Below are 11,627 nucleotides of genomic sequence, written 5' to 3' on the forward strand. Positions count from 1 at the left end.
TGTCTGTCTGCGCAGAGCCGTAATCCATACACACCTGCCTTATTTATTATTAATAATTATTATATATTAGAAAATATTTGAATATAGTGAAAATAACTTCCACTTGTATTTTTCGGTCTTCACCCTGATGGCTTGTTTCATGCTCCTAAGACTTTTCCTTTTATGGAGTTTTGTGGACGTCGCTACATGCAAATGAGCCATGTTGGGAACGTGCTTTACGGCGATCAGCATGCGCACACACGTACGAAATAATTCTTTTTTTCTGAAAATCTCGTGAGTGGCAGAAACGTTTAGTTCACAGACGTTTACACACAAATTTACTCAAATATTTCTAAACAAGTCCCGATGATTTAGTTGGAAACAAGTCCCGATGATCCAGACACCAGCCCTGTTCCTGCCTCCACCCATCATGGTGCCCACCTGTCCATCTGACCACTGCATTAAGAAGTACATGATTAATTAAACAGATGTTTGATTTTTAGTTGGAAATGAAAGCTTCAGGTGGGTACAGTAAAATCTCCAGGAGCAGGGTTGGTGACCACTGAGCTACAGGATGGAGACGTGCTCGAGCTCCTCGGCAGCTTTGTATATAAACTAGGGATGCACCGAAATGAAAATTCTTGGCTGAAACCGAATATAATGAAAACCTTGGCTGAAGGCCGAAACCGAACACGTTTTTTTCGCGTTTTTTCCATTTATTTTACCATTTTTTCACCATTGCATAAATTAAATAGTCAAAATGTGCTTTTTACTAGTTTGTCTTGCTTTTCAAAGAAAAAAATCAATTACAAAAACTACAATTTCAAAATATGTATTTAACACTGAACATTTTTTTTTCATTCCAGCAGGCATCGGCTGCCAACAAGGCACAATATAACTTTAAATAAGTAAATGAGTAAAATAAAAATATTTTGATGTGGTCATCTTTGAGCCCCTTGAATAGCTGATGTTAGGCCTGTAACTGACTGCTGAAAGAATGGAACACTCTGTAGCCTACAACTAAAAAGTGCAGTAAAAAATGCATTGACGAGTGCAGAAAATGGTTCTTTTCGGTTCTATACGGCTGATTATATTGGGGATGTATACCACTCGCATCCCTGTACACCTCGCGCAGTATTATAGCAGATATAGGATAGTTAGATACGTTGTTAATGTTATGTTCCCTTAAATAAATATGTCTTTACCTGCTTCCGTACTCTACTCCCTTACGTCTCGCAACGTGACAGAATACTCTGGAACAGAAACAAAACAAACGTGCACGTGTCCACCGTAAACACGGTTGTCAACCTCTGTAGAGCATGCGCTCGTGCATTTAGCACGTGCATGCGTGCGCCCGCTCATCGCTCCAAGCGCGCTGCCGGAAGTGGAGGACGTGAAATGCGCGCGTCTCACTCTGGTTGGCGCGTCATCAAACACGTCATTGTCCGGTCAAATTTATTCGGCCTTTTCACACCGAAAATGCTTTTTTGCTTTAATGTCGGTTTGGTAAATTCGGTGCATCCCTAATATAAACACCTGAGAGCAGAGACTGAAGGAGAACAAGAGCGAGTCCCGCTGTTCCTCCTTTAATAAACTCCCTCCTCTGAGATCAAACAGACCACTGGCTTCACGTTTGTGATGAGATCACGTCGTGTAATGGATTTATTTACAGAAAACTACCATCATGGGTTGTGTGTGTGTGTGTGAGTGTGTGAGAGAGAGAGAGAGAGCGAGCACATTAATACAGAGAGAGATTGCATATTAATATTATGTTTCATCCATGGTGTGTGTGTGTGTGTGTGATCCCCCCCAGGCTCTCTATATCAGCGGTAGTGATGTCATATCTGCAGAACCCTCAGCCCATGTCACCGCCATGGTAACCAAGGTCATGACCCCCAGGGGTCAAGAGGATCAACCACAAATTCTGCTTCTGATCATTCAGCAAGCTCCTCTCTCTCTCTCCTGATTGGCTGAGAGCTGATCATACTGTAGACGGTATAAATGACTGTGTGTGTGTGTGTGTGGGAACACTATTAATATAAAATAAAGAGGAGTTTTTATGAACTTACACTGGTGCTGTGTCTTTATGATGTATACTGCTCACCTGAGCAGTGTTTGGCAGTGGCCAGAGTCATACACTCATGTAATTTTCTAGTGGATTTCCAGCTCAGAATAAAAACTGTCTCCTTCGTGTTTTTGTGATTGTGATGGTTTTACGTTCTCATTCTGAAACGTCGCTCAGTTTTGTTTTCTTTTGTAAACTTTATTATAAACACTAAAGTTACTCCTGTAGGTGTGCTGGGCAGTGACTCTGCATCAGTGCACAAAAACAGTTTGTTCTGCATGTTGTGTTGGTGTGGAGAGTTTCTCAGTGTACACACACACTGTAACTATAAATGTAAAGGTACAGAAATGTGTCACGGTTCACTTCCTGCTTCTGTTCTGTGTTTGGGTTCATACACTTTCTTCACTGATTATTTATTACTCTCACTTTTTTATTAAAGCGTAAATTCCCAGGTTAAACCCTGTCCCTTCCGTCACCGTCATGTCTTTCTGTATATTAACAAACCCTGCTGGAAAGAAAACACAATGGAGACCATTATAGAATTTGTAATGCTTATAATGGGAATTTGTATTGGTTTTAATGGCTCCTGTGGATCTGTACTAGTAATCTGTTGCTGTCAATTGGGGCGAGTTATGTCTAGTGGATACTGTTAAGGACCAGTAATGGTATTTTATAGTGGAAACCATTAGAATTTCTGTGAATTTCTGTTTCTATTGTTTTTCCCCGCAGCAGTTCCAAAATGTGAAGTGCGTCAAACACAATCTGACCCGCTGTTTGATGGAGGATTTACCCGCCTGACTCTTCATTTGAACCCCCTATGATTAGAATATAATCCATATTTAACCTCACAGTGTGTGTGTGTGTATGTGTGTGATACTGTATAATATAATAGTGCATGCAGGCTACACACTCATTCAGTGAAGGTCTTATTAGAACCTACTAAAGCGCATTGCAGGAGTAGTGTCAGAATGTTTGTAGTGATAAATACATGCGTGTTTGTCCGGATGCTTTTTTCTTTCCTCCTCTGTGCTCAGTGTTCTTGTTCTCTGTAAATTATCCGTAGCTTCTGTGTAGAACCCGAAGCGTCCTGGAGCTGAATCAGATCTCAGTTTAATCGTGTTCCGTCATGTTCAATTCCAACCGCTGCAGTACTAACATCTCACCAGGTTTATTTTCAGTGGTCTAGCAGAGGTGTGTGTGTGTGTGTGAGAGAGAGAGAGAGAGAGAGAGTGAGAGATTTTGTGTTGAAAATGCCAGGTTGTGTTATTGTACCCATCACAGGACTGGGATCTGCTGCTTCATCCTGAACCCAGGTTCTATATCCTCTAACCAGATCAGACTTTCAGGTAGAGGTGAGCCGTATAGTTCTCCATGTAGCCTGAAATTCAGAATTTTCCCTTCATTTTACTCCAATCCCAAATATCTAGTAATTTTTTTACTTGAGTTGTCCTCTCATCGGATTCTTTATTACTCTCTTAATTACTCGTCATTATTAACATTATTACTTTTACCGTTACTTCAGTAATTATTTTTATTATATAAGAAGTTTTAGTTGCACTTGAGTAAACTTTTGTCTACTTGACCCACGTCTGGTTCACTTTCACATTTGGAGAGATTACTTATAAACATGGACATGTTATTTGATTATAATATTCCCATGTATGTGCATAAAAATGTAAATTACACACACACACACACACATCCTTCTGTTTTTGCACTTCTAGAGATAAAAAGACAACTTTACAGTAAAACTTGTTAAATCGCACCGCTGTTCAGGTAGAGGTTTTGTCCCCCTACCAAATGATCTGATTGGCCTGCTTTCTCTTGTCTGATCATAGATGGCTTCTGATTGGCTCTGTGTGTATAGGTGTCCTGAGATATTACATGAACATAACTCGAGTTAAACTTTACATGGGTGATGGAAAGCGCAGGTCTGATTGGGGGATGGATGAGATGAATGTTCTCCAGGCCTGACTGACCCGCTGAGTTTCCTGCCCTGTGCAGTGAGAGGAGATGACCAGCAGGGGGAGACACTGAACTGAGCAATACCTGAAGCTTCTGAAGGAACATCATCTCTGGCTTTGTGTTTCTCATTATGAAGTGCCTTTGGTACGTATTTATTTGCACGCCTTTTGCCTAAAGAACCCTGTGAAAATATTTAAAGTAAATACACATGCAGTGTAGAAATGATTGCAGATTTAATAACTCTAACAACATGATTTTAATGTTCATAAAGTTTAAAGTTTTAACTTTAGAATGATCTCTCTCTCTTTCATCTTTTTTCTTTTCAATCTGCAAAAATAATCCCTAATGAAAGAGCATAAACAGGTTTTCACAAAATTGTAGAAACATCTCAGCGATGATGAGTGGAAGGATGGGAAGAAGAGTAAATCATTAGGAGATCGCAGGAGGAGTGTCGCTGATCTGGAGCAGCTTTCACGCATGGGATTAGGATTAAGTGAATTATCATTTTATTTGTGTTTACTGCAGCCGAACAGGATAAGCCCTGCCCCTTCCTTTTCCTATTCAATTCAATTCAATTCAATTCAATTTTATTTGTTTAGCGCTTTTTACAATAGACATTGTCTCAAAGCAGCTTTACAGAAATATCAACACGGTGTACAGATATTAAAGGTGCGAAATTATCCCAACTGAGCAAGCCACTGAGTGGCGACAGTGGCAAGGAAAAACTCCATAAGATGTTAAGAGGAAGAAACCTTGAGAGGAACCCGACACAGAAGGGAACCCGTCCTCATCTGGGTAACAACAGATAGTGTGAAAAAGTTCATTATGGATTTATATGAAGTCTGTATGGCGTTAAGAGCAGCCGTAGTCCCAGCAGTCTGGAATTAGAGTAGATGAGCGCTCCATCCAGAGGCAGGACATCCGAAACGGATCAGGCAGGTCCAGAGATCAGAAAAGATCTGGATCTCTAGTATCTCCATAAAATCGTGTGGGGCTCGGCAGAAGGAGAGAGGGAGAGAAAAGATTATTAGGACTGTGCTTAGCGTAACAGAAAGTCTAGTCAGGGTAGGCTTGAGTAAACAAATACGTTTTAAGCTTAGACTTAAACACTGAGACTGTGTCTGAGTCCCGAACACTAATAGGAAGACTGTTCCATAACTGTGGGGCTCTATAAGAGAAAGCTCTTCCCCCTGCTGTAGCCTTCACTATTCGAGGTACCGTCAGATAGCCTGCATCTTTTGACCTAAGTAGGCGTGGCGGATCATAGAAAACCAAAAGGTCAATTATATACTATGGTGCGAGTCCGCTTAGTGCTTTATAGGTTAATAATAGTATTTTATAATCGATGCGAGATTTCACTGGGAGCCAGTGCAGTATTGATAAGATTGGGGTGATATGGTCGTATCTTCTAGTTCTCTTCCTAGAAGTTTCTCAGCAGTTCGATGAACAGATTATAATGAGAACTTTTCACAAAAACTATTTTTAACACAGAAACACAACTCTGTGTCAGTTATTTATTAGCTACGATGCATTTATTCCACTTTCTCTATGTAACAAGTAACGTAACTGATAAGTTTAAGACTTCTGTATGGAAACAAATATAAGTGCATTAGTTTTCAGGTTAAAGTGATCTTATATAACAACTCCTGATTTCGGTAAGATCATGTCTAGTTTTAATGAAGGCTGCGAAGATAAATCTTGTGTGTGAGACTGAATGCTATTAATAAGATCCAAAACATTATGGACATGTGAGTGAGAGAGAGAGAGAATTAAACAATGACTGTCTGTCTGTCCCTGCTGTTATCTATCATTAATCTCTGCATCACCGCAGGAACTCTGTAATGAAATGTCTACAGTTTATTCACTGGTGTGTCTGTGTGTGTGTGTGTGTGTGTGTGTGTGTGTGTGTGTGTGTGTGTGTTCGTGCTCCAGCCAATCAGAACAGTAGACTGTAGACTGGAAGTGAGCACAGACTCAGCAGGAAAAATGGCACAGCAGCTCTGTCTCACAGACAAATACTTTTACAGAGCGCCAGCACACACACACACACACACGCACACACACACACACACACACACACACACACACACACACACATATGCACATACACTCTGACTGTGTAGTGATGATGCAGTGTGTGAGAGAGGAAGAGTGTGTTCTCCGCCACTGAAGAGCAGGAGTCTCTCGGACAACTGTTCCCGCTCTTCGCCGGTCCACGACCTCCAGCTCCACGGCCAGGTGACTCTCAGGTGTGTGAACTGTGAGAGATGCGAGTGTGAACTTGGTGTGCTTCTGTAGTTAACTGTGTGTATTTGATGTGATGTTTTAATCAGTGGTTTAACAGCATAGAGACAAACAACACAAATAAAGAATAATGGCCGCTTTAAAGTGTTTGATCAGCATGTGGGGTGGACAATCCAAGTTCTCTCTCTCACACACACACACACACACACACACACACACACACCACTTCAGTATGATGAGCAGGCTGTTGGAGTGAGACTCAGACTGCGCTCAGGGTTAAAGCGACTTTGTGTGTTTCATTTGTGGCTAAAGTTTAACTCTTATAATATTATAACTTTTATAATAAATTATAAACCTACACAATTCCTAGAAAGCAATGCTAACGAGTGTGTGTGTGTGTGTGTGTGTGTGTGTGTGTGTGTGTGTGTGTGTGTGTGTGAGTGACTGCATTCTCAGCAGGGTTTCCTATCTGCAAGTTGTTTTTAGCAGCATTATTGTGACTATGGCTAAAAGTGGACACAGCAGAAGACACTAATGAGGGCCTGCTCTGTGTGTGTGTGTGTGTGTGTGTGTGTGTGTGTGTGTGTGTGTGTGTGTGTGTGTGTGTGTGTGTGTGTGTGTGTGTGTGTGAGAGAGAGAGAGAGAGAGAGAGAGAGAGAATGTGTGTGTGTCATTCCTGCCCATCCCACAACCTTTCACTTTCTGTTTTTCTCACCACTCTCTCTGACTGTCTCTCTCTCTGTCACTAATGAAGCAGTGATGGAAGATGCTCCACCCTTCTGACAGGAAGTGAAACCCCTGTCTCACCTGCATCTCCGCACATTGAGCGTGATGGACAGCCCTCTGTTGCTAGGTGACTGTTTGCTGCCCCCTGTCAGGAGGAGGGGGGCACTGGTGGACCACCGTGATGTCATCAAAGCACACCAATCACACAAGCTACACAGCACACCACAGGCCAAACGCAGGGAGTGGGAGTGAGTATGTTACTTCTCACCCCTTACTCCTTACTCCTCACCCCTTACTCCTTACTCCTCACCCCTTACTCCTTACTCCTCACCCCTTCTCCTCACCCCTTCTCCTCACCCCTCATCTCTCACTCCTCACTGCTCATCTCTCACGCCTCACTGCTCATCTCTCACGCCTCACTCCTCATCTCTCACTCCTCACTCCCCATCTCTCACTCCTCATCTCTCACTCCTCATCTCTCACTCCTCATTCCTCACTCCTTACTCCTCACTCCTTACTCTTCACTCCTCATCTTTCAGTCCTTACTCCTCACCACTCACTCCTCACTCCTTACTCTTCACTCCTCATCTCTCAGTCCTCACTCCTTACTCCTCATTTCTTACTCCTCACCCCTCATCTCTCACTCCTCATTCCTCACTCTAAACTCCTCATCTCTCACTCCTCACTCCTCATTTCTTACTCCTCATCTCTCACTCCTCATTCCTTACTCATCTCTCACTCCTCATTCCTCACTCCTCACTCCTCATTTCTTACTCCTCACTCCTCATTTCTTACTCCTCATCTCTCACTCCTCACTCCTCATCTCTCACTCCTCACCCCTCACTCCTTCCTCCTTTCTTCCTCCTCACTCATTTCTTACTCATCTCTCACTCCTCATCTCTCACTCCTCACTCCTTACTCCTCACTCCTCAGCTCTCAGTCCTCACTCCTTACTCTTCACTCCTCATCTCTCACTCCTCAGCCCTCACTCCTCACTCCTTACTCTTCACTCCTCATCTCAGTCCGCAATCCTTACTCCTCACCCCTCACTCCGGACTCCTCATTTCTTACTCCTCACTCCTCATTTCTTACTCCTCATCTCTCACTCCTCACTCCTCATCTCTCACTCCTCATTTCTTACTCCTCACTCCTCATTTCTTACTCCTCATCTCTCACTCCTCATTTATTACTCCTCACTCATCTCTCACTCCTCACTCCTCATCTCTCACTCCTCATCCCTCACTCCTCTCTCCTTACTCCTTGTTTCTTCCTCCTCACTCATTTCTTACTCATCTCTCACTCCTCATCTCTCACGCCTCACTCCTTACTCTTCACTCCTCATCTCTCAGTCCTCACTCCTTATTTCTTACTCCTCACTCCTCATTTCTTACTCCTCATCTCTCACTCCTCACTCCTTACTCCTCATTCCTCACTCCTCACTCCTTACTCTTCACTCCTCATCTCAGTCCTCACTCCTTACTCCTCACCCCTCACTCCGGACTCCTCATTTCTTACTCCTCACTCCTCATTTCTTACTCCTCATCTCTCACTCCTCACTCCTCATCTCTCACTCCTCATTTCTTACTCCTCACTCCTCATCTCTCACTCCTCATCCCTCACCCCTCACTCCTTATTTCTTACTCCTCATTCCTCACTCTTCACTCCTCATCTCTCACTCCTCATTCCTCACTCCTCACTCCTTACTCCTCACTCCTCATCTCAGTCCTCACTCCTTACTCCTCACCCCTCACTCCTGACTCCTCATTTCTTACTCCTCACTCCTCATTTCTTACTCCTCATCTCTCACTCCTCATCTCTCACTCCTCATTTCTTACTCCTCACTCCTCATCTCTCACTCCACATCCCTCACCCCTCACTCCTTATTTCTTCCTCCTCACTCCTCATTTCTTACTCCTCATCTCTCACTCCTCATTCCTCACTCCTCACTCCTTACTTTTCACTCCTCATCTCTCAGTCCTCACTCCTTACTCCTCACCCCTCACTTCTTACTTCTTGTTCCTTGAGAACACACAATGACCTATCTCTCTCTCTCTCTCTCTCTCTCTCTCTCTCTCTCTCTCTCTCTCTCTCTCTCTCTCTCTCTCTCTCTCTGTATCTCTCTCTCTGCCTCTCTCAGTTCATTATGGTAATGATGATGACTCGACTGTGTGCTGACGATGCGGCTGCTCAATTAGACTTAATGGACTTAATCATCACTCTCGCACTGAGTGTCTAACACACACACACAAACTAATAGGCGTAGTTGTAGTGAGTAGCATGTTACGCAGTCTATGACACACCTCGCACATGGGCCACGCCCTCTTGGAAGTAAGTAACAGATGTAAGGTGTGACTTCAGGATGGAGGAAGTGTAGTTTTATACAGAGAAACAGAAACGCATTTTATTTTTACATTTCATATCTCTCTCATTTATGTCTTTCTCATACACATCAATTTCTTGCTCTTGTTCTTTACCTTTATCTGTCTTTGTCTGCTCTTTTCTCTCCTTTCATTATTCTGTCTCTCTTTCTCTCAATCTCCCTCTTCACCTCCACCCACTGATCTCTCCTTTCTTCTTCTTTGCTCATTCTTCTTTCTTCCGTCATGGGGGTAAATATTCTGCAGCCACATGACTAAGATTAGATGACAAAGAGTGTGTGTGTGTGTGTGTGTGTTGTCACTCATCCATTTCTCCTCTTTCCTGATTGGATGGTTTCCAGTCTGCACCAGGCTCTTTTCTCAATGAAGAGCTCAGAGTGTGTGATTTACGCGTTGCAACGTAAGCAGAGTTCGTACACGGACACACACACACACACACACACACACACACACGCACGCACGCACGCACACTGGGCAGTAGTCTCTCTCGCTCTCTCTGTCTCTCTCTCTCTCTCTCTCTCTCTCTCTCTGGCGCAGGGAAGCGTGACTCAGTGGACGTATTGATTATGAAATGCATAAAAGCAGATTTATATAGGAGAGAGAGAGAAAGAGAGAGACAGGGAGAGAGGGAATGAGGCAGGGAAAGAGAGTGAGACAGAAAGAGAGAGTTAAGTAGTCACTTTATCACTGTCTCATTTGCTTCTGCCTCCTGTCCTATTTAACTCACACACACACACACACACAATACACCACTAGGACAATGAACACCAGCTCCGATGTTAGGGCCTTCCTCAGTGGTCCATTTCACTTCCAACCTTTTTTTGGTCTAGAAAGGAGAAATGCGGAATCTTCAGTAAAATCCAGAACAACCAATAAATACATGTATCTGGACTTCAGTAGGCGATTAGGTGTGGTCTCGAACAGCTTCCACTTTCCTGTGGTTTTAGAATCCAACAGCCGACCCAACCCAGACTAGAGCGTTTTCATCCCAGTCAATAAAATCCCTTATGGTGTCTGTAACATCTCCCACAGTTAGAACAGATGTTCTGCCACACCCTTTGGTGTGTCCCTGATCCAGTGTGGGAATATAAAACAGTGTTCTAAAGTAATCACAGAACCTTATCAATCCATTCAGCTTTGGCACAGTGATGACAGAAGACCCTTTGGAGACTTCTAGTTTCATCATTTAAGGAACCTCCTTTTTATCTGTCTGCTCTCAGATTTTGCAGGTTCTTACTGAATCAGATCCTGGAAGTGTGCTGATGTTGTGGTGGGATCACACTGAATGAATAACGTCCCAGAATTGGGCCATTTGTTTTTTCAGTTCCTGGCACTGGTACTGGAGAAGCTCAGATCTGAATTCCATTCCTTCCCAAGCTGACATGTTGGAGCAGGAAGATTCCCAGGAAGTCGTAGGCAAATCCGACCATGTGAGGGTCTGCATCAGGACACATTCCAGTGCATGCTAGGCTTGTATGGTGCTGCTGTTGTGCTGCACATGTTCACACAGTGGTGTCCTCCTGACAGGACGGACCAAGAATAGCAGTTTGAATGAGGTTTAAGGCTCTAAGATTCCTCAAGAAACATGCTTTTCATGTAAACAAGTAGGAATTCCCAACCAGGTGCATTCCCCATGATAATGAGCTTTTATTGGTCACATATACAGTAGAGCACAGTGAAATTGTTTTCTTCGCATACCCCAGCCTGCGAAGTTGGGGAAGTTGTAGGAAGTTGGGGTCAGAGCGCATTGTCAGCCATGATACTCTGGAGCAGAGAGGGTTAAGGGCCTTGCTCAAGGGCCCAACAGTGGGGGCTTGGCAGTGCTGGGGCTTGAACCCCCGACCTTCCGATCAGTAACCCAGAGCCTTAACCACTAAGCCACCACTGCCACCTGATCATCTGATTTAACCGGTTTATCAGTCTGTGTATTTATAAATGTCCGACTGAAGGTTGGTCAAAGTGTTTTCTACTCATTTCTGCCACATTCTGAGTGGCTCACAAAAGTTCCTGTATTAACTCTGTGGCACTGTGTGTGTGTATGTGTGTGTATGTGTGTGTATGTGTGTGTATGTGTGTGTGTGTGTGTGTGTGTGTGTGTGTGTGTGTGTGTGTGTGTGTGTGTGTGTGTGTGTGTGTGGAGGGTCAAAGATGAAGAGGACTGTAGTGGTTTAATGTGAAATATCTCCATCTGATCTGTTGCTGTAGAAATGTAAAGTGAGGTGTCTCTACTACTTTACACAGTAGAGCCAAACAGAAGAGGAGATGTTTGA

At 43.5% G+C, this 11,627-nt stretch overlaps 1 protein-coding gene across 1 annotated transcript in view; it reads left to right on the plus strand.

Moving 5' to 3' along the window:
• wdr83os (WD repeat domain 83 opposite strand) overlaps positions 1-2,043 on the plus strand; it is a 3,695-nt gene extending 1,652 nt beyond the window's left edge. Inside the window, 1 exon segment of the mRNA NM_001200648.1 lies at positions 1,793-2,043. Coding sequence (NP_001187577.1) covers positions 1,793-1,859 — 67 coding nt within the window. The 3' untranslated portion in view covers positions 1,860-2,043.
• Positions 2,044-11,627: the final 9,584 nt, after the last annotated feature.

This window comes from Ictalurus punctatus, chromosome 27 (genome assembly GCF_001660625.3).
Source record: "Ictalurus punctatus breed USDA103 chromosome 27, Coco_2.0, whole genome shotgun sequence".
Lineage (NCBI taxonomy): Eukaryota > Metazoa > Chordata > Actinopteri > Siluriformes > Ictaluridae > Ictalurus > Ictalurus punctatus.